The following is a 23,452-nucleotide window of genomic DNA, read 5'->3' on the forward strand; positions in this document are numbered from 1 at the left end:
AAAGTTCATTAGCTGCTTCACATGCCAAGGGACCAGCTGTCCTTCAGCACATGGAGCAACTCTGATTGACCAGGAGGACAAGTGGGAAATAAGCTCACAGCAGTGCCAGCACAGCATATGGTTATGTACCAGCTGTTTCTGAAATGCTTGCCAAACGGAGATCAGAACTGGGTTGGTTGTTAGGAAAATAAAACGCAACAAAAACCAACAAACAAACAAAAAAGTTCCACTGTCGGGATTCCTGAGATCTGACCACAAAACCAGAACTGTCAATTTGAAATGTCATACAGCAACTAAGTGAATATTCAGAATAATGTCATTGGCCTCCATGCTCTGACTTGCTCCATTATGAGAACACCAATATTCTGACCATTTGTTCCTTCTATAGAGATTTCAGAGGAAAATGTTTAGAAAGGGTGAAACAAGGTAAGTGGATTCATATTGATGATATACATTACTAATACATTGAGGATATGTGCAGAAGACTGTATGGAGATTGATTTAAACTGGTGCCAATTGTTACCACAGACAAATCTCAGGTGCCCCATATTTTAGTATATTTTATTCTACCTTGAAAAGGGGAACTCAAATTCTGAGCTCCTGAACAAAAGGAGATTTGATTGCGATTGGTGCGAATTGTGCTACAGTGGTAGTGAAATGCTTCTGATAAACTAGGGGAATGACTCAGCAGAAAAAGTCAGCAGGATTTTTCCCCCAAAGCTTTTCAGTTTCAATTTTTCATAACAAGAAAATAACTTGAACAGTAATTAAATGGTTCAGAGAACAATTCTGTCCTTTTATTACAGGGTTTAAAGCACTACTTTTTCTTTAGATCTCTCCCAAAATACTCCTGCAAGGTTTGGAGAAAGTAACTGATTAACTGCACGTTCATACGACATCAATTACTGCCTCAGCAGCATTTAAGAGAACGCTGGTAGCTCACATAGCTACAGAATCCTGCATACTTAACTTTTGACTAGTCTAATCAGATTTATGACTAAATTAGGTGCTAAGGATGTTCAAAATAGGCAAACCCTAGCTGAAACAAAATTAATAATGCTGCTCTGTATCAGGAAATTGAGTATACAGGCTGGGAGGCAGTGTTTGCATTCATGTTTCTTATGAGATGTACTTTTTATATACAGACTTAACTTGTTGAAAGGCCTAAATGGGACTACATCCGGTACTGAGGGATCATCTTTTCAAAGACGATCATAGTTCCAGTGACTGAAGATGTTGTGCACAAAAGAAGCAGTGTGAGCCAACATGGATGACATACTGCATTTTGGAACTCCAGGAGCCACACGTTGAGCAGAGAACAAAAAGAAGAAAACCTCAGGATTACACAGACAGAAGACTTACTTTGACATCTTACATAATATTGACTTTCCTTAGGCCCGTATGTGTTCATGTATTTCAGAAATGTGGGATGGTAATGTACACCTGAAAAGGGCATCATTATTTTCCCAATTAAGAAGCTTAATGAGTACTTTGGTGTGTCTTGTCATATTTTCAGCCTTAGTGGCCCGTTTTCACCCATCTACTATGCTAAAAATGTTGCCCTTTCATTACTCCACGGTTGTGTAAACAGTTGTGATTAAACTGGCATTTAATCAATTGGAACAAAATCTCCGTGGCTCCCGAGGAGCTCACCTACTAAACCCGACTGTCAATGGCACCAATCTTCTAACAAGACGACTTCCCTCCCAGACGGGCTTTCATTGCGCAGTAAAATAAACTTTCATTTGCTAACCTTGCCCTCGGAGTCGTTCAGGATTTCAAAAGGATCTCACATGACAAACACCGCTACGCTCCATCATTATCCCCCACGCCCTCCCTCGCATTCCTGCCCCGGCCCTGCCTGGGTGTTCCCCTCCCCGGCGGCACAGCCCTCCCGAGGGGCGCGGGTGGTTCCGGCCGGCGGCTCTCCCGCCTGGGCGGCTGCCCCGAGGGCCGGCCGCCGCTCCCGCCGCCCGCCCGGTGACTTCCGAGGGCCTCGCCCGCCACTTCCCTGCTCAGGCGTCAGGCGGACAGCGCGGCGCTCTCCCGGCGGGCGGGAGGCTGTACAACCAGGGCAAAGGGACATTTCCCCTCCTCCCCCCGCCCTTCCTGCGCCGCGGCCGCGACATGGAGGCGGCTCGCCGAAGCCCGGGCCCTACTGACAACGACGGAGATAGAGACAGGGCCGGGCACAGGACGGAGCGGTGCGGGCGTCCCCCGCATCCCGCCCGCCAGCGCAGTACTCGCAAACCCCCCGCCGCCCGGCCGGCGCAGCCCCACGGATCTGGGATCCGGGCCGCCCTCTGGGCGGAGGGATACGGGGCGGAGCCGGCGGCGCGATGCGCCGGGGCGCTGAGTCCCGTTGCCGGGTGACGGAGAGGCCGGCCCGGCCCCCTCCCTCCCTCCCTCCCTCCCTCCCTCCCTCCCCGTGGCGCTGGAACTGCCGCCGCCGCCGGTTTACGTAACGCCTCCCGGGGCAGGTCCCGGCTCCGTCCCGCCCGCCTCACTCGGGGACGGGCAGCAGCGGGACGGAGTCCGCCGCCTCCTCCGGCTGCCAGAGGCCCCAGGGCCCCGCTCTGCGCCGCCACGGCAGGTAAATGCCCGCCGCGGGCCCGGGGAACAGAGGGAGGGGCAGGGCTGAAGGGAGGGAGGGAGAGTGGCAGCCACCCTGCCGGTAGAACGGGAGGACGGAGCCGGGAGGCGGCGGGCGCCCTTCCCCTCCCCCGCTTCCTTTCTGCCGCTGCGATGGGACAGGCGGGCTGGACCCCCGGGAGCGCTGGGCCGGCGGCTCGGGGCCCGACCGGGAAGGCCCGCGCATCCTTGCCCTCTCCGCTAACAGCCCGGGGAAGAGGAGGAGTTGCGGGGCGGGCCTCGTCGCTCCGGGAGGACGGTTTCCCGGGACAGCGCGTCCCGCTCCTGGGCTGCGCCTGGCTCAACGCGGCGGGAGCGTGCCGGGGGGCGCGGGAGGAAGGGGCCGGGGAGGGGGTGACAGGAGCGGCGGGGGCCGGGCGGGGGCGGCTGCCGGCGGGCAGGGCTCGGGGGCGGGGCCGGGGGCCCGGCCTGGGTGCCCCGGTCAGAGCGCTGCCCGGGAGGGGAGCTGAGCCCTCCCTGCCTGCCGCCGACTCCGCGCTCTTCCATCCCGGCGGGACCCGGCGCCGGGTGAGCGGCTTGCGCCGCGGCCGGGAGGGAGGCGCCGGCCTGGAGCGGGAGCCGCGGCTCGGTGCCCTCGGGCCGGGTCACGCCCGGGAGCAGAGGAGGAGAAGGAGGGAGGGGAAGACGGCACCCCGCACCCAGCCGCTGCGGGTGCCGGCCGCGCCGGTGTCACCCGGTGCCAGCAGACGGGGAAAGCGGAGGATGCGGCGGTTCGGGTCGCAGGTAGGGAGATCCCGATCCGGGCAGCGCCTCGCCTGCTCCGCCTGACCCTTAGTTTGAGGTGACGGGGCTGTGGCGCTGCCGGGCCCCGCCGGTGCTCACGCCGTGACCTTTCATCTTGTGCGAACGTTCAGAGCGCAGCAGCGGCCGCGCACCGGGGAGGGGGAGCTGGGGACGGGCTGGGGCTGATGGAAACCGCCCCGGCTGAGCTGAGGCGTTATAGCGCTGCCCCGGGGGCCGATCTGGCGGGACTCGCTCCCCTCCGCTTTTTTTTTTTTTTTCTTTTTTTTCCCTTTCCAGCAGCATTGTCCTTTAGGGCCTATTGAAGGCTAAAGGCGGATAGGAAGGCTAGGGCTGCTGCTGTTTGAGGAGGCGGAGCTGGGCTGATGGGAGACTGACGGGAGCCGCATCCTATGGGCGCTGGGAGCCGGGCGCCGCTGGGGCGGGACCGCCGGCCACGGCCTCTCGCGGGCGATGGGCGGGGTGGGGGACAAGGTTTGGCGAAGGTTACAGCTGAATGCAGAAGTGACACAAACTGACACTTCGCTCCAGCAAACTCGTTTCCATCTTCTCCTCGTGTCGTCTCGATTAAAAGTATACATGTATTGAGTCGTGTTATGAAACTTTGAGAAAAGCGAAAGTGCGGTGCTTTTTTCTATCTTGTCTTTGTTTTAATTACTCATTGCAGTACCTGATACTGATCTGAAGGGTGAAAATAGTATGATTTGCTTGTCCTTCCTTTCAAATAAAACACATTCCTGTATTCTGATGTTATCTGTGTATAAGTGATTTGGGTTGTAATTTAGAAGCTTGGGATCAGAGGCCGCTGTGGTACGTGTAGTTAATTTTCCTCATTCAAACCGTTTTAAATGTTTATGGTTTCTGTTGTACACTGTATATTTCTTCCGTGTTCTTGGGAGGAAGTTGGAATTGCCGATCGACTTTGGTTTCTTAGCTGTCAAAAGTGAACTCGTGATGATTCAGTAGATAATTGTGTAAAACAAAGTACTTCACTGCAGTGCTTAAACCCTAAGTATTGCAGGCTCCTCACAACCCATGGGAGTCTGTAATTGACATTTTTCTTTATTATTTAAGACAAAAATATGCCTTATAAAAGTAAATGATGTGGAACTTGATTGTTACTTAACATGTAACTGTACAGATTTTATTTTTTACTGTCCTCCATCTACTGTTTCTTGTTAGTATGGATTGCTAAAATGGTAGTGTACAATCATTCTCTTCCAGTCAATAAAGCATATCATATAGGTATCAAAATCTTGTCTTTTGATCATTGAGATACAAGAGGGGATGTAGGTGATTTGAGTAAAATGAGTAATCTGGTATATGTTCATCATGTTATTCATTTTCAAAGACTTGACAATTATAGGGGAAATCCTGACACAGTTCATTGAATAGATGGCAGTTTATATCCCCACCATGTTGTGCTTGACAGATATTAACACATGTACAGTGACAGAACTTCATTGGTCTGTTTGGGGCACCATTGGGATAAAGATCCTTTGAGTCCGCAGATTCTGCAAATTTGGATTGGGTATATGACCCTTCAGCTTTTCTGCTCATGAGCAATGGAATTGGAAGGAAAGTAAGGGCCAAACAGATCTATATGTGACCCAAGAAGAAAAGATGGAGGCCTTGAACTTCTTTTACATTAATATGCCTATTTCATCATCATATTTCAGCATTCCCCACTGCTTCTGTTGTTGTTGCTATTCGTTATTCTTCCAAGTCAGAGAAATTCCATAGGGGTAAAATGATGTCAGCATTTTCCTTTGCTCATTTGTTGTGCATTCTAGCAGGAATAGGGACAGAGGAAAATCTAGATACTGCTCAAACTTCATTATTTATCCATCTGGAGTTTCTAGGTGAATAGGAGGAATGAAGCAACCAAGAGGTTGCACAGGTGCATATTCTTGAGGGATTTTATTGGGTTTTAGGCATAGTGTTGTAGAGTCAGAATAGACATTTTATATACTTAGCTAGAATCCTACCAAAATCATGCCTCAGTTTGCTGCTTCTTTAAACAATAGCTAATAACTAAAAGTAGCAATTTAGTACTATAATAGGATAGGCAACAATGTCTGGTAAAGCAGAATGTGGTGAAGGTGGTAAAACTCAGATTTTCTGTAGAGTTGGAGAGGCAGCAGGCAATATTCCAGTTACCTGCATTGCTAATGGAACTTGGAATACAAATTATCTTCTAGAAACTATTTAATATGTTCTGTTTGTTGGGATATTCTGGCTTTGGGATATTCTTCTGTCTTGTGGAACAGAGATTGGAATCCTTCATTTTTGTCCAAGAAAAGTGACAGACTGGTTGGATAATTTGCAAATGTAATTGTAGAAATGAGTTGTTTTGTTGTCCATCCCCATAGTTCCGCCCCAAGAATTTTTTCTGACTAAAGTCAATTACGTGATACAAACTAAAAATGTTCAAATGAGTATTGGCATGCTTAGTTACATTTCAATACACAGACAAAAGGAAAATTGTCTATTTGGAAGGAAAATGACAGTTTTTTTATTAATTTGGAAATAATTTACCAGACTTTTCTAGTCAGAAGTACCATGTAACTGCAGGACTGCCAGTGTTTTAGTAGAAGAAGTTCTAGATGAGCTTGTTATAGTATTTTTACTAAAAAGCATCTTGCTCTACTTTCCTGAAAGTTGGTTGGGTTCATTTTTAATGGATGTTAAGAGGTTGAATGTATATTTTATTGGTCTACAGAGGTGGTTGGGGGTTGGGAGAAGGATTGAGTAGCTTAAACATTCAGTGCAAAGATTATTCTTTCACAGACATCTTACTAGCAGCTATTTCTGTAGCTTTATTGGAAGCTACTGAATATTTCAAATTTTTAATCATCTACTTCCTTTATAATTTCATGTGCAGGATGTTTTGATCTACCTGCATAATACTATACATTGTTTGTTTCTGCATCTAAATTCTGTTCATAACTTTGATATTAAAGAGGACATATGGAACTTGTCTTTCCAAGAGATTTATTTCTGAGGCAATAGTGTGGAAATTTAAATAATTAAGTATTTAAATTCGTTTTTCACTCTTGTGATATTACGTATAATAGTTTAATTATATTAGTGTGGAAATTTAAATTATGAACTATTTAAATTCATTTTTTTCAGTTCTGATATTACATGTAATAGTTTAATTATATCCTGCTAAGTCTGTGCTCAGACTTGGTATAGTGATTTTCATTTTTAATATAATTTGGGGAATGTTTAAATTTCTGGGTTTTACTGTATTGAGCAAGGAATTTCAAATATGCAGTCCATGCTAATGTCACTTGTGTCTGTAACTTTCTGGGCCTTATTCTAGAAAGGATTGCATGTGAAAATTTACACTCTATGGAAAAAAGTTTTTTAATAAGTAAATTATAACAGGGATGAAATCTGAATAATTCTGTGTGTTTTTTACAGCTTTTAAAAATCTTTGCCTAGTTACTACTAAATTTACCAAAGGAACAAAGTCTTCTGGGTAGAGTGCTGGGCTAGGATTGAGAAAAGAGACCTGCAGTTTTCTATCAGCTCTGCCACTAAGTGAATTCAAGTGAAATTTCATTTTAATGTGCTTGTGTTTAAGGTGCTGTATGGAAAGGAGTAGCTGTTATCCGTTTTGTAGGTTGTTAAATTGTGTGAGTTTGTTTTTGTATTTTGGGTAGATGGACTAGCTTGGTTGTGGAAGAATTCTGAAGGGAGACGCGGTTGCATTGCAGATGAGATTTTGCATATATAGTCTGAGGAAGAAAGTACAGAGAGAGAGAGAGAGATAAGGCAGTAAGAGACTAGGGTAGCTGAAGGCCAGAAATAATAAAGCAACCTGTCATAAGATGGTACAGTTTTAACATCAGAGCAGCAGAGTGGAGTTGCAAGATCCATATCCTCTGCAGGGTTATTCCAGGTAGTGTTAGCTTAATCAGGATTTAGATTGAGATAATAATCATCAACAGTAAAGTGGGAAAACATGCTAAAACATACACAGATTGATTCAAGAAGTTATTTTGATAATTTAGCATCTGTCATATGTACTTTTTAAGAAAATAAAGTGTTTTATTAACCTAAAGGAAAAGGTCTGCTTGAAGAATCACTAGTGAAGAAATCAGTAATGCATATTGCTGCCACTGGATGAGTAATTAATTCTCACTGGATCCTTGTGCCACTGTAATGTGTTATTTTGAACTTGAAACAAATTTGAAGACTGTGGCTGAGAGGAAGTGCAACTTTAAAACATAACATTGTATTTAAGACACTGGAATATCCTGAAAGAAATAGATCTAACTTCCAGTTATTTGTTGGGCTGATGTCTTCACTTTTAAAACTACAGGAAAAACTTCTACTGTTTCATGATATTTGATTCTGCTCTCTGAAGATTTTGAGCTAATTACTTTTACTAATTAGCTAAAGACTGCTGTTCAGTGAATTTCTCTTCTGGTTCTGTCTTCTGGGGTAGAAGTTCACTCTGCTGCATATTCAGCTCTTGCCTTTGACAGTGAAACTGCATTACCTTTAGTAATTTTTGTTTTATTGATGTTTTTATAGCTGTTTTGATGGAAGTAGTGTTGAGTTGCGTGAGGTGACACAAAAGTTTTAAAATGTCTCTGTAAGTTCAGATATTAGTTTGTCATACGTAAATGATTTTCTCACCAGCCTCTCTGAAATGAATATCTTATTGACTTCAGAGAAACCTCAGAGTTCCAGTTTTTAGTAACTTTGTTCTTGAATTGTGAAAGAAATGCCTTGGTTAACAGTACAGTAACTTCCTTGAAGAGAATTAATGTAATGCTGACCTGCTGTTTTTGTAAGGGGTTCTCTGGTTGCATTTTACTAAAATGACCTTTTCAGCTGTCATTTGAAGTATCAAGCAGCAAATGTATTATTTTAAGAGCAATATTAAACTGTCCTACCTGTTCAGTTAGTAATTTTTTTTTTTAATAAGTAGTGTTTTTTAGGCAATATACTTAATCATAAAAGTGGAGATATGGTAACAAATATTGCCACTGTTTTTATGGAAAAAGACAGCCTGGCAGCCTTACAACAGAAGCTAAACAGTCAATGCCTATGCAAATTCATTAAAATGTTACAATAGGAATTATTTCATGTGACTTGCTATTCTCTTCAAAATTGAAGAGTATCCTACTTCAGATCTCAATTTCATAAATAGATAGAAATTAATTTACTAATATTTTGGAATAAAAATTAAAGGTGGTAGAGGGGCAGGAGAAAAGTATTGGAAACAATTTTCTTTGTAGGCCTGCCATATTTTATGTGTGGTAAAGTCAGTAACTTCTCTGCTGGCTAAGTAGTAGGTATTGCAAATACAGCTTGTCAGAACCCTTTGCATTTACTGAGCCTCCTGTGGCTGACACATCTTGTAAGTTTTTACACAGTTATTAATGAAAATATTGTCTATATGTGGCTTTCAACTTAATTTATGGTAACCTTTTTTTAATTAAAATAACTGTTGAAAAGACTATGTAGTTAGGTGAAGTTATATTTGTTTTTAAACTCTTCATGAGGCTATTTAAAGCTTTTCAACAAGGCAGTAGTTAGCTCCCTGAAATGCAGACCAAGTATAAAAAACATCAATGGTAAGTATTCAGAAAAAACCTTCATACAAATTAAAGAAATTAATAAACCAGAGTAAAATGTATAGTGTGGTCTTTAACTAGTTAGCTGTTTGTATACAGCTGGATTATTAACCTTGGAAGTATAAATAGCAGGACAAATATCACAGCCTTTAAATGAACACTGGTGGTTGGATCATTGGCATTCATAATTCATTCTGCTTTTCCTTGCCCGACTGAAAGATGCAGTGTGTGCCTAAGAGTAAATTGTACATCAATTGAAATAAATCTTGTATGGTTGCACTACAAAAGTGGCCAGCTGGTATGAACAGCACTGAATATTTTATCAGGGTGGCCCCACTGATGGCCTGGGGTACAGTTCCACCTGGTGGCTACCTGTGCCTTGAAGGCGTCTACAACACGTGCTGGGGCACACAGGTGCCTGTGTCTGCTCACTGAGGTGTTCAGAACCAGGGTCACGTCTGTTTTAATGCACACACGTGTAACTTGGTGCTTGGGCCTCCAAGCATTAGCATCCCACTTGGGAATGGATTTCAGACGCAGGCAAGTACCTGTTGGTAACAGATAGTTTGAACTGCTCCAGAAGTTGAGTAAATAAAGAACATCAGGAGGGCAGGAAAGAAAATGATCAAATGGTCAAGAATGTGCATCTGGTCTTTCCATTACTTGAGTGCATCCTGTGTTGTGTTTTTAAGTCCTGCATATATTCTAGGTGATGATACTAAGGCTGGTAAATATAGTGAAACACAAGTAGTAGAAAGCTTACAGATTTTACATGCCAAAAATCCTGAAGATAAATGTCTTGCTGAACTTAAAATATGTGCATCTGTGTGATCGTAGTTCTATTTGGTTTCGGTATGTATTAACTCCATTTATGTTTCCCTAAATCTGAGAAAGTGGTGTTGAAGTATGATGGTGGTAATCAATGATGTGTGGTCTGTTGCTTGTGTACATAGTGAAAGATACTGCTTTTGATAAATAGTGTCCCCGTGAAGATTCTCATGGGACTGAACAGAAAAGACTGTAGCTATCTCCTCCTTGAAGTTGCATCTAGAAAAGTATTTCTCCCCAGGATCTCTCAGGCCCAGTAGCAGCCCATCCAGGTAATCCCTGCGTAATAGACTTGAGGTAAACAGGGAGGAGAGCAAGATGCTTGTCTCTGGCATTGTTCTGGTACACTGATAAGATCTGCAAGTTTAAACTGAAAAACTTGAATCATAGCACTCTTCAATGGTAAAAGAAATGTAGCAGGAAGGTCTGAAAGCTGATGTCAGTGGTACTGAAATTACACTGATGAGTGGAAAGTAAAGTATGAGGTGAAGCAATGCCTCTCAGTGTTTCGGAGGTCCACATACACTGCCTTCTGCACTACCACATATTCTCTTGGATTCTCCACACTTGGGTGATCCGTCCTATTCTCAGTTAGTTACAGTGCAACACCTGCCTCTCTCTCAGCAAATCTGAAGCAACCAGTAATTTCTTTGTCATTGCCAGGCTACTGTTTGAGGCTGAATCTGCTGGATGCTACAAGTACAGGGTATGGTTGCATGGGTGCCTAGGGAATTTCTGTATAAATATTGGAAGTAAATATCATACCTGCTGAAGTACCTGGATTGGCTTCCACACTTCGAAGTTCCTAAGAATAATCGTTGTCTGAAAGACTTGGATTTAAATTAGCTAAAATGTAGTTTCTGCATTCTGTCTTCCTAATGTTTTCTTGTTATTCTTAAGTGGATCTAATAGTGGGTTGCTGCTGAAAGGGGCAACCCCACTTCCTCTCTTATGCCAGATCTAGAAATTTTGTGGTGAGAGAGTGAGTTGATCACAGATTTGTATTTTTTGAAGACTGGGTTGCCAAAAATGAAATCTTTCCATTTGGAACAAAAAGCTGATACAGTTAGTCCCTGCAACCACAGAGTGGATGTGTTAAGTACAGGACAAGAGGGTGGGAACATGGACGGGAGGATGAGAGAAACAGTAGAATGTCTTGTCCTCTCTTAGTGGCAATGTGCAGTGGTGGTGCAGTTCCTGTTACACTAACTCACCTTTAAGTCATCCACACGGGTTTCTCTGTCAAAATGCTGCTGCTGTTGTTCTCTTGAAAGTTAGTTACTGCTCCTATAAAAATGATCACTTCTGGTTTTTGCAAACTGGTACTAGTTTTAATTAATTTTTAATATGAAAAATGTTTACCTAAATTCTTTGTCATTAGATGCTGATTTGTATTTTTAAACTTCTAAAAAGTTATCATACATCTATGTTATGTTATATGTATACATTTTTCTTTTTTCAGATAAGATTTAAAAAAAAATAGTCACGTTTAAACAAAGTAAAGTTTGGTTCAAACACCAGTACACAGTAACAAACTAAATTGGAAAAAATATTTGTCATTTCAGTTTATGTTGTTTTTTAAGGATAGAATGGAATTATTAGGACTCTATTGGTAGTTGGATAATCTTTAGGACAAATTATTACTTAAATAATGTAATTGTTGCCATTGTTAATGGCAGCTGGGCATTTGAAAATAGCGAAGCAGCATTTCACTTCTGTAGATTCTGACAATCTTTCAATTTCTCAAATCTGATCAATGCAGGTGTTTTTAACAGTTTTAAGTCCTTCTTAAATAGCAAAATTTTTTGAGATACAACTCTTTGGGTTGAGGGGGTTGCAAGTTACAGATGTGCTGTACTTAAACTTACCTGGTGCAATTGCATAATCTGTGGTACCAGAGATTGTTTTATTTGTCGAATTTTATTTTGTCAGAAATGCTCTGAGCTCCATTCTGTTTATTGAAACAGAAATGGTGTCTATATGCTGCATAATGAAATGCTTGCTTTTGGGTTTTTTTTCAATGCAGCTTTACTATTGAGTTGACCTCCTGAAACAGTTTTTTGAGTGATGCTATGAAATAGAAATACTTCCATCTTGAAGATAAAATTTGCTTCCTAAATTATCAAGGCTCCCACTGAACCATGATCTGCAAAAGTTGCCAACTATTAGGCTTATTAATGAATTTTTTAAAGTTGTATTAGATGTACTGAAGGACTGCTTCATAAGTCTCCACTCCGCAGAGATGATTCTTTACAAGTCTGCTGTATGTAACGAGGACCTTTCCAAAAGAGTCTTGCTTATGAAGGCACATTCAAACCTTGCAATTCTATGAAATGATTAAGTTTTGGGGTGTACACAGTGTCTGCAGGTTTTGTTGTTGTCATGCTTTTTCCCCTTTATGTCTTGCCTTTTTTTTTTTTCTTAGCTTAAAAATTTTACATTTTCCAGCTTATATATATATTTGTTTTGCAGAAGTGAAGAATACACAGATTACAAGAATTTGGGGTCTTTGATATGCAACTGACCCCCTAGTGCAAGTGTCTCACCTGCTAATTCTGTGGTCCATTAACAGTTGTTTCCCATAGCTCAGTTTTTGCTCCCTGACAGGATTGGTATTTTGACATCTTGTAGCAAAGTTCTTGTGTGTTAATAATGTGCGGCCCTGTGAGTGGATCATCTTATTGAACTTCTCCAGCAACTGTTTTTTGAAGTGTCGTTCTTGTATGATGGTAAACATAAATGTTTTATAAGAACAGCTGTACTGGTTCAGACGAAAGACTTTGACAAACCCAGTACTTGCCTGCAACATCATCTCTAAAGGAGCAGTTAGGGACAAAAACTGAACAGGGAGAATGATACCTCTCCTAAATACTCCCTCAGCCATACACTATTTTCAGCCTAAGGGATTTCCTGACCCTGATATGCTTTGTCAAGTTGGAAACTCTCAAGGGATCTCTCTTACTCAATTTCCGTTGAAGGCCATCTAATTTTAATTTTTTTTTGAGTGTTCAGTATCTTTTGGCAAGGAATTTTTGTATGTAGATCTTACTAACTCATTAGTACTTTCTATTAACAAAAAATAGACATTGAACAGTCAGTCTCTATCCATGGATAGACATGGATTAATACCTCACAACTCATTGATTTATGCATGAATAGCATCAGGTGCTTATTGCTCCATTTCAAGTTTACCTATGCTAAATTTTGTTTGCCTTTTTATTGCCCAATCCAGTTTCATAATGTCCTCCTGCATTTTTTCAGTTACTCTATAGTCACTATCCCTGATCACTTGCTGTCCTTTGGTAGCTTCTTAACTGTGTCACCCATCTCATCTTCCAGGCCACTTAGGAATTTATCAGATAATGCAGGTCCCAGTGCAGAATCCTTCAGAACTGTGCTGGTGACTTCCCCTGGTGTCATCTTGATTGTTATCTGTTCTTTTTCTTTGCTAACCTAAGTAACTGAGGCTTATGTGGTAGCTCTTGAATCCTTTGAGTAATTCCATTAAGCTTTTATATGGGATTAGCAGCTTCAGATTTTCATTTGGTGTTATGAAAATAAGCTTGCAGATTTGTAAGGAAAAAAATCCTGCAGTAACACCCACACACTAGTTTCTGTCTCCCCTGTGGGTTCTCTGACTTGAGTTACACTAGAACCATAAGCCCAGCCCTGTTAGACATCAGTCGCCTATAAAATGTAAACCCATTACAAGTAAGACTGTATCACGCTTGCATCTCTTGGTAACGCGTCTTAAAAAAGATGGTTCTGTGTATATTTAAAGTTGATTCACAGGGCTGCTTTTATGCTTCTGACCGCTTATGGTGCTTTGATTCCAGCCAGGTGTTTCTCATGGCCGGACAATATTTCTGAAATGTTGAGTCAGGAATTGCATGAACTGAGATGAAGAGAGAGCCATAAGCATTATAGTTTTTTTTTTGTTTTACAATAGTGTTTCAGTGCCTTGGTCATGAATCAAGCCCCTGCTCTTGCTGTTTGTTGTGCAATAACATCAAATATCACCAGTGCATAAAAAAGCTGTCTTTGCTCTGAAGACTACACAGCCAGGTTTCTTAGATTATCAAGGAATGTGGTTAAAAAATAACAACTTCTCTTACTTCTGAATTCGCATGTTTTTTAAATACCATGTGAAATTTATTAAGCACACAGATTCCATTGTTTGCTAGACTTTAAATAGGCTTTGTTTTTGGGCTTTGACAGTGCCTTCCCCATTGTGTGGCTGCTCGGTTTGTATGTTAAGGATTTGTTCAGTTTTTTCATGGAAAGAAACAAAAGAATTAGGGTAAAATTGCAGATTCTTCCATAATATATAAGAACAATTTGGAATTCTGTTGCCATCATATAATGTGGTCATGCTTTTGATTATCAGTCTTCTAAAGGGGACTGAAATTTACTGCATTGTATATATGATTTTAGTATGTTGTTGACCAAACTTGATAAAATTTTTACTTTTTTTTATACTAATTAGGATTTCCATATTTTTTCCATACCTGTAGTTGCCAGAGAGAGGACAGATTGTTTGCTTTTAATAAAACTATTCTGTAGGAAAACACTACGTTGAAAAATATTGTCCTGATTAAAAAATGTGGACGCTTCTATCCACATTAAAAAAAAAAAATTAAGAAGTATATGATCTTTTTTTCTCCGTTCGTTGAATGACTGTCATATGCTGTCAAAATGGAGAAAAAGAACTGTTGAAATGAGAGCTGTTAATTTAAACTCTGTAATGTACTGGTGTATTTCAAAAAATAGTGGAGGAAACTTCGTATGAAACAGCAGTTATGATTTAACTATTGTGTGACAATGTGGTTGGTGTAATTGTTAACATGTAGCAGTAGGCAGAATGAAACACTGGAAACAGATGTTTTCCCTTTTTGGTACTTGGAGGAAGGAAAAGTAGCATCTATAGCTTTATCCAAGAGATCAGCTCCTCTGTAGTAATGTATCAAAATGTGTAAAGAGTAAATTTGAGTTTTGAGAGACTCACTTGCAGATCATGCAAGTAAAGAGCATATTAGTTTTCAACCTCTTTCAATATGTAATCCAGTAACTTTTTTTTTTTCCCTACTGATGGTATAGACCCCAGTGTAGTGAATTTACGCCTGCAGACAATTTGCTTCCTTTTCAAGTTACGTTTTATGATCTCTAAGATGTTGTCTGTGGAACTTCAGTTTACCTGTACCTATACAATTGTAAGGGGTATAGTTTTTACTCTCTTATTCCAATATCTTCTAGTACTTTAAAAGTTGATATTTAAGAAAACTTGAAAGCTTGTTAAATCATTGGATTGTTTTGGGGTTTTTCATTTACAAAAAATGTTGGTTTAGGACCTTGCTGTGTGAATTCACAATTTTCAGAGGCCTCTTGGTGCTGATAAAATAGAGATGAGGTTACCTTAGATTTCAGTGGGTTTTGTGGTTTGGCTTTGGTTACTGTTTTCTAGTAGTATGAAAGACACTATGGAGGAAAAAAAACCTGTTAAAGACATGGAATTGTCTTGTTTGGCATGAACTTTTGGTTAATCTTTCTGTTGATAATCCATACATTAGCACTTTCTTGATGAGCTTGTATTGAGCTTCATTGAAGAGTGATTTATGATACCTTTCTTTTACTGCACTCTCTGGTAATCTCTGATTTTATGCTGTCATCCTGTATTCCATAGACAACAACTGCCATAAGAAGCTGTTTGTGTTGCTTTCATTATTGTAGTTCCAAGGCACTTAAAAAAAAAAAAGTTCTGTGTATTTGTTATGACAGTACCGGTATTCGAGTTATTATACAGGGAAGACTAGATTACTCAGTCTTCAAAAAAGGTTATTTACCATGAAAGAGCAACTCTGTTGTAGGAAACAAACCTGGAGTGCTCCACCTTCACTTTCTGTACCATTGATCTCCTTTCTGTTGCTTGCTGTAGGTTATTTAAAGTTGTTGCTTTGCCATAGCTAGATCTCAGGAGACTAAAGCTTAGTTATTTTCTTCTGGTGTCTATTGTAGATCAAAAGAGTGTTTAGTGTCTGTCACCCTGAATAGAATTTTGAGAAATACATGTATTCTAAGGTAGTCTAAGTTGAAAAATCTGAGTTCTTACACAATGCTGTGTTCTCATTCTTTTACAAGACACTTCATAAATTGGGTCTTGTGCCTCTAGTGGTTAAGCTGCTAACAGTTTATCTAGTGTGACCTTGTTAAGGTCATTGATTAGTATTGCAAAAACTGAAGGTTACTTAGAAGGAAAAAATGTACTAAGAACTGGAGTAAGGAGAAATTATTTTGAAATAATTTAAACATGCATTTTTTACTTTGTAAATAAAAAGTAGTTTTCAGAAAGTATTGATACAGATGTTGAAATTTTTATTTGGTAATTCTTGTTATAAGGCATGTCCATCTGTCATATTTTATAGCTGGAAATGGAGAATTCTTTCTGACTTAGTTAAAATAACTAGCCTTCCACTAATTATTTAGGCTGTAATGTGCTCCCTCTGTTCAGATTAGCCTTGGTCTTGTGAGGATGGAAAAATTATTTTTAGCGAGACGGTGTGAAATAGATATAAGAGAGATAATAACTTATTTGTCAGAATGTGTTATCTCTAAAATCAAGCTTCACATCTATCAGTAGAAATGTTTGCTCTTTGAGTGACTTGTATTAATTTGATATGAAAAGTCTCTCTAGTACTGGGATGGGAAAATACTCTGTGAAATTTTGTTAATTCTAAAACATAATGGAAATGTTTTGGACCATCTGTGAAACAAAGTACTTGAGAGTTGTAAAATGAGAACTCTTAAATAATATTTAAGAAATTTGTTTAGATTTCCAGTTTTTATATCATGTAACTGAATGTTAGATGAGGTGACAATATGATATTCAAAAAAACTGGACTGCAATACAAATTACAAAAATTCTGTTGTCTGATTTCATGATTTCTCTTAGAATGTGTCTCTCTCTTGCTGTGTCTTTCCTCTCCTTCCCATCTAATAAAAGCAAGACACACTTTAACTGGTCAGCTGAAGTCAATCAAATTTTGTTAGCCTAGATCTCAAGAACTGAATTTCTCAAATGCCTCACTTAAATAAGTGCTAAGATAGAAAAGAGAGGCCACAATATCATCTCATTCAGGGAAAAGCTGAAGGATAAACTCGGTCCTTACTAGGTGCTAAGGACCTAAACAATGTGTCACTTCTGTGGGCAGGAACCTCTTTCATTAGATATGATTGCTCAAAACCCTGCCCAGCCTGACCTTAAATACTTGGAATAGATCATGCACAACTTCTCTGGACAAGTTGTTCATTGTCGAACCCCTTCAATGTAAAAAATATCTTCCTTATGTCCAACCTAAATCTATCAGTTTTTAGTTTAAAAAAAACCTGATTTTAGTTTAAAAAAAAACCTGTCACTACAGACCCTCATAAAAAGTCTGTCCCTGTTTTTCTTCCAAGCCTCTTTTAAGTTCCCACAGAACCTGGGGATACATTTCATCAGGTTCCAGGGACTCATGTACCTTCAGGTTCCTTAGATGGTCTCAAATCGGACCTTGTCCTGCAGGGGGCAGTTCTTCATTCTCCCAGTCCCCACATTTGCCTCCTGCGAGTGGGGCAGTGTGTCTGGAGCACTTGCTAGTGAAGACCATGATAAAAAAGTCATTAAATACCCCATATTGTCCATGTCCTCGGTCTCCTTTGAGAGATGGCCCCTTTTTTCACTGATACACTTATAGAAGCTTTTTCTTGTATAGAAGCTTCAAGAAGCTTGGTGTTCCTGGCCAGATGTAATTCTGTTGGGGCTTTACCTTTCCTAACCGGATTCCTGGCTGCTTGGACAATTTCTCTCTATTCCTCCCAAGTCACCTGTCCTTGCTTCCACCCTGTGTAGGCTTCCTTTTTCTTCTTGTGTTTGTCCAGGAGCTCCTTGTTTAACCATGCATGTGCCTGGTGTTTTGCCTGACTTCCTTTGGTAGGCATGTGTCACTCCTGAGTCTGAAGGAGATGATCCTTGAATATTTACCAGTTTTCTTTGGCCCTTCTTCCCTCCGGGGATTCTACCAAGCAGATCCCTGAGAATGCCAAACTGTGCTCTCCTAGAGTCCAGGACTGTAAGCTTGCTGTGCACCCTTGCTGCCCTAAGGATCTTGAGCTCCACCATTTCATGGTCACTGCAGCCCAGGCTGCCCTTGAACTTCACGTTCCCCAGCAGCCCCGATGTTTTGGTGAGAAGACGACCCAGCCTAGCACCTCTCCTTGCTGCCTTCTCTGACTTGGGAAAGGAAGGTATCATCATCACATTCCAGGCACCTCCTGGTCCTGGATTGTCTATGCTCTCCTGTGTTGTCCCTCTAACAGATATGGGGGTGGTTGAAGTCCCCCACGAGGACCAGGGCTTGTGAGTGTGAGGCTGCTCCTGTCTGTCTATAGAGGGCTTCGTAGCTTGGTTGTCCTTGGCAGGGAGCCTGTAACAGACCCCTAGTATAACATAACCTGTCCCTGCCCTCCCTTTCATTCCAAGGCAGAGTTCCGTGCACTCCGGGTGGTCACTGACATAGACGGTAACATCCCCTACTTGTCTCCCATACCTGTCCTTCCTAAACACCCTGCATCCTTCCATTCCAGCCTTCCAACACTCCAGTCATAGGAGTCATCCCACCATGTCTCAGTGATGCCTGTAAGATGATAGCCTTGCAGGCATGTACATGTCTCTAACTTTCTTTTTTTTATTGCCTTTGCTATGCGCGTTTCCATACAGGCATTTAAGCTGGGCTCCCAATAAAGCTGACTTACTGGCCAGAGTGGCAGGAATTCCTTTGTGCTGCTCTTCAAGTGCTCTCCTGCTGACCTACGATCCCTTTCCAGGCTCTGAGCATCTTTTGCTGGCTCTGGCATCAAACTGGTAGCAATGGGATAGATTAAGGCTCATGTTCCCTTGAACAGGAGGGAGCTCCTGTTTAGGTAGTTCTGCACCATGTCTCAAGAAAGATAAATGAAGGGTGTCAGTTTTCCCATATCTATGAAATATGGGATGTGGGGGGCTGACAGGGACTGTGGCATTGACTTAGGGAGAGCATTCATCACATGCTGTGCTGTGGAGAGCCAACAGGACTAAACAGAGCCTCTGGAATATTGTTCTTCAACAGTTAAGGAAGTATGGACTTAAGAGTTTGGACCTGTGGCTCTTGGATTTGGACTACCTTGGGTCACAACATTAGACTTTTCTTATACTTTCTGTTCTCTAATTATGTGATGAAGCAGTAACATCCAGTGCCTTGCAGCATGTTTCTACCTACTGTTATTTGTGCTTACTTAAAAGATTCTGACTAATTGAAACATTTTGCTGAGAAAGATTGAATAATGTTGTGTTACATCCTTTCTCAAAATGAACACTGCCCCCAGAGCAGTAAGGTCACTTCAGGAGAGAGTAGGGTTTTGTGAACTCCGTACTAACTGATCATAATGGGTTTCTTTTTGGTGATGTGGCAGCTGAGTCAGTAAAATCTGGAATATACAGTTGTATCTGGGTGGTGGTGCAAAGAAAGCTCCTAAAATCTATCATCTTTTGTTGTTGACGTTTATCAACTTTTAGTTTTGTTTGGCCACAGAGCACATGCTGCGCACATGAAATGCTACCCCCAGTGTATAGTTCAGATAGTTGTATTAGGTGATGTCTGTTGTAGGTGTGTTGGTTATCTTGAAGTGGGGTTGAAACAAAACAGTAGATTTTGCTTAGTCACTTGAGTCTGTTTTGTTTCCTTTCAGTGAAGGGATATTTCCTGCTTGGATTTGAGCTTTGTTTTCTCATGCTAAGAAGCTGGAGAGGAGAGAGAAGGCCTACACAAATGCCAGATTGGCATGTGGTTGATAAGTAGACCAATCCAAAAATGCCTTTTTTGGGCTGACATCTTCTGTGTTTGAGAGCAGAATGCTGACGTGTGTGGTGCTTGCACCTTCTGCCCCTTGCTTACCAAGATTGATTTGTGATTGTGGGTGGTAAAAATCTTAGGATAATTTGTCTATTTTAGGATATGGTTTAGAGTTTAAGCTCTCAGGTAAGACAGGTGTATGCTTTGTGTAAAGAGGGTTAAATGTTATTTTTTGGCACAGATAAATGATATTCTGCTCAAATTTTTGAAGTTATTCCAGGGATTTACGTTTTTATAAGGACAGATTCTGGATGATAAAATGTTTTACTGTCCTTATACAAGGCAAATAATTGAAACTACAAAAAAACCTACGAAAAAACCACCGCCACCAAAAAACCTGAACCTGAAGGTAGTAGTAACTCTTTAGTAGTAGGATTTATGAAACTTCTGGTCAGATGAATTTCATTAATTCAGTGTTTTATAAGCAAAATACTTTACTTTTTTTTATTTCTGGAAAGTGGGTATCACTGCAAAACAGTAGGATTATATTGTCTTCTAGTGATGCCAAATATGCTGTCAGTCTTTATTCAAACTAACATAGTTGGTTTTTTTTTAATGAAGGTGGGTTTTTTTCAGCTGATAGTGAAAGTAATAAAATCTCAGCTTTCCCATAAAGCTAGGTCAGACTTATATTTCAATTGACAGGTTAATTGTGAAGTCTTTGATGAAAGTCTCTCTTCCAGCAGTAAAAAGTACTTTTTCTAAAAGTCACCTTTAAACTTGGAATAATTCCTGTCACTCTTCAAAATGACATTGAGTAGATGTACTATATGTTTGGAGTAAGCAGTATGTAAATGACTGCTTTCTACTTTGGATGGTTTTTTTCACTGTTTAATTTATTCGTGTATGGATACATATTATCACAACTTATCATTTTTTCCTCTTTATAGGTCCTGCTGGGGACTTGCATCTGGCCTCAATGTGAAATTAAGGTAGAAAAACACATCTACATATGTGTTTGCTATTAGGATTTAGTTTATTCACTGGTCATGCCTGAAGAGTGATGTTCGTCTCTAGTCGGCTAACAGCCAGGAAATATAAATGATTGTCCTAGAAGTCAAGCCTCTCTCCTATTTACTGGAGTGAAAATCACCTCCAGATACCGACGGAAAATCAACTACAGAAAATGCTTCACGTTATAAGGATGCCAACCACCTAGATTCATGCGCCCTATCTGTACAGTTGTTGTGGATGGTTTGCCATCTGAAAGCTCCTCAAGCTCTTATCCAGGCCCTGTATCTGTTTCTGAAATGTCTCTGCTACATGCTTTGGGTCCAGTGCAGACCTGGCTGGGACAAGAGCTAGAGAAGTGTGGCATTGATGCCATGATTTATACTCGGTATGTCCTCAGTCTTCTGCTGCATGATAGCTATGACTACGACCTGCAGGAACAGGTATTTACATATTTTAGATGTTGTCCAGTGAAAGTGAGTTTTTGTACCAGTTATGTTTTGTGTATTATACCTGGGTATGCCTCAGTTGGGGGGGGTGGTTGTCTTTAAGTGTGTGGGTGGAAGGAGGGTATGAACCACGCAGGAGTCAGATTTGATGGGTGAACTGAGATTAAAGTAGTTAGGTTGCTGTATGGGTAATTACATTAAAAAATGTTTTCACTTGACTACAATCGATATCAGAATTGTTAACACTGGAATATTCTGTGTCATAAATGCAGACCATCACTACTTGTGATAAGCTTAATTTAATATTGGAACATTAGTAAACTAATGTAATTCTTGTAAACTGTGTGTCAAATTGCCCAGCTCCACAGTAGTTTGTAGACCTCCTCCCTCACTTCCCATGGATTTCATTTTGTGCTATTTTCAGTAAGGAATTAACACCTCCCCAAATATTTTTTAGTATTCAGGTATTTGGAATACATTGTTATGCACACTATATTCATCTCCTCTAAAGTAATGTTAATGCTGAATGCTGATACAAAGCATGCAAGAGAGTTGTGACCCTAGAACATACTGTTCAGTCTCAATACCTTTTTTCTTTTTTTATTTTTTTTTAATTCCTCTGCATCATGAACCTGTATCGAAATACTTTTAATAGTGGAGTTTTATGAATTCAGGACTTGGGGAAATGACAGTGTTTTCAAAAAGGGGTGACAATGCTGTTAAACATAGACTTTGTCTTAGAACATGGCTGTGGTGACAGGAAGGAAACCAAATACCTATGTTTTGATACCTTAATTATTAGTTCTTTTTCATTGCTGTTGTTATGGTTATACTTCATACATTGCTACCTAACTGCTTCAGAACTTCCATTGTCACCTAGTTTATCTTTTTAAAAATCCAGCAAGAGCAGAGCAGGTTATTGTGAGATAGATATAAATGGAACTGAAGCAGAAAAAATTAATGTCAGATGCTGCCAGTTTTTGAACTTGTAGCAACCATTACTGTGCATAAAAGCCTTCATGCTTCCCTTGTGCAAACCAGAAAACCTGTATCTTTTTGTTCAAAAGTGTATCTGGCAGCAGTAGGTGTCATCAGCAACACCCCTATGATTATTAATAATAATAATAATAATAATTTAAAAAACCCAGTGTAAGCACTTTCTGAAATGTACCTTAACATGTACGTCTTGGTCAGACATGAATAGCTGTATTTTAGAAGGGGGCAGAAAAAGGTTCCAAAACCTGTTTGAAAGGAGCATGTGGGATGAGGACATTAAAAAGCAAACTAATTGAAACCACATGAGAACTTGAGGAGCTTTAGAGATAGGCCAGTGGCATTGGGGAAAGTGAAGACGTGTTTCTTTTCAGTCCATTTCAGACCACAGTCATAACTTTGAAGTCACTACTGTGATATTTCAAGTTACTGAAGTGCCAAAATTAGTTTTCTTTTTATCAGGCTTTGCAAGAAGCAGGGTAACTATATTATGAAAATCTCATTCAGTTTATTTCTCATTTTGATACCTTAACTGGATCCCTTGTGAGTTTGATAAGAGAGCTTTGAGGAATGTGTCTGTTCTTTTACCAAGATGATTATCTGGACCTAATGAGCCAAAGAGAGAAGAATACCACATGCTGACTGGGTAGCCAAAACCTGTCAAGCACCTGTGTTGCTGAGTGGGTGCTGTGGTACCAATGCACAGGATGTCTTCTTAAACACCATTGAGCTTTGAAGCTGGAAGTTTCTTTTCCACCTCCTCCAATTTGATCCTGTTTATAGCATACTTTTACTGCATTTGTTCGCCCTACTTCAAGTAACCATTTTCAAAGTTTTGAGACCTAATATCAATTTAGTTTCGGGATAACATTTTGTAATAATGATTAAATGCACCTGTTATGAAACATACTGCTCCCTAATTCCTTTTTCAAATAGAGTAGTCTTTAAAGCTTGCAAGTACAAATTTCTTACGAGGAAAATTGGGGAAATCTTTAAACACACATGCTTGTTTTGTTATTTATTTTATTATTTATTTTAAAATTTATTTTTAAATTTATTTTTATTTTACTTATTGCTTACTGGTTCTTTGTATCACCTGACATTTTAAATTAGTTTTGGTTTAGCAAAGTTATTCAGAAACAAGAAAATCTTTACTCTAAAACATGTATTTACATATAAGCAATTTCAATCCAATTTTGGTGATGGGTGCAGTTAAGACAAAGGGGAAGAACATATACTAGTGTTGTTTACAAATAGAAGTCAAGGAAGAGAACAGGAATTAAATATCTAAATGAGAAGTAATTTAGGAGTGAAATAC

At 40.5% G+C, this 23,452-nt stretch overlaps 1 protein-coding gene across 3 annotated transcripts in view; it reads left to right on the plus strand.

The window, feature by feature from the left end:
- Positions 1-2,422: 2,422 nt before the first annotated feature.
- KIAA0232 (KIAA0232 ortholog) overlaps positions 2,423-23,452 on the plus strand; it is a 65,317-nt gene continuing 44,287 nt past the window's right edge. The window contains exons 1-2 of one of the 3 annotated variants that reach the window (XM_039550332.1): positions 2,423-2,593; positions 20,632-21,135. In XM_039550332.1, coding sequence (XP_039406266.1) covers positions 20,905-21,135 — 231 coding nt within the window. In that variant the 5' untranslated portion in view covers positions 2,423-2,593; positions 20,632-20,904. The remainder of the gene's footprint in view (positions 2,594-20,631; positions 21,136-23,452) is intronic. The other 2 variants (XM_039550333.1, XM_039550334.1) reach the window with 2 other exon arrangements.

Source organism: Corvus cornix, chromosome 4 (genome assembly GCF_000738735.6).
Source record: "Corvus cornix cornix isolate S_Up_H32 chromosome 4, ASM73873v5, whole genome shotgun sequence".
Classification (NCBI taxonomy): Eukaryota; Metazoa; Chordata; class Aves; order Passeriformes; family Corvidae; genus Corvus; species Corvus cornix.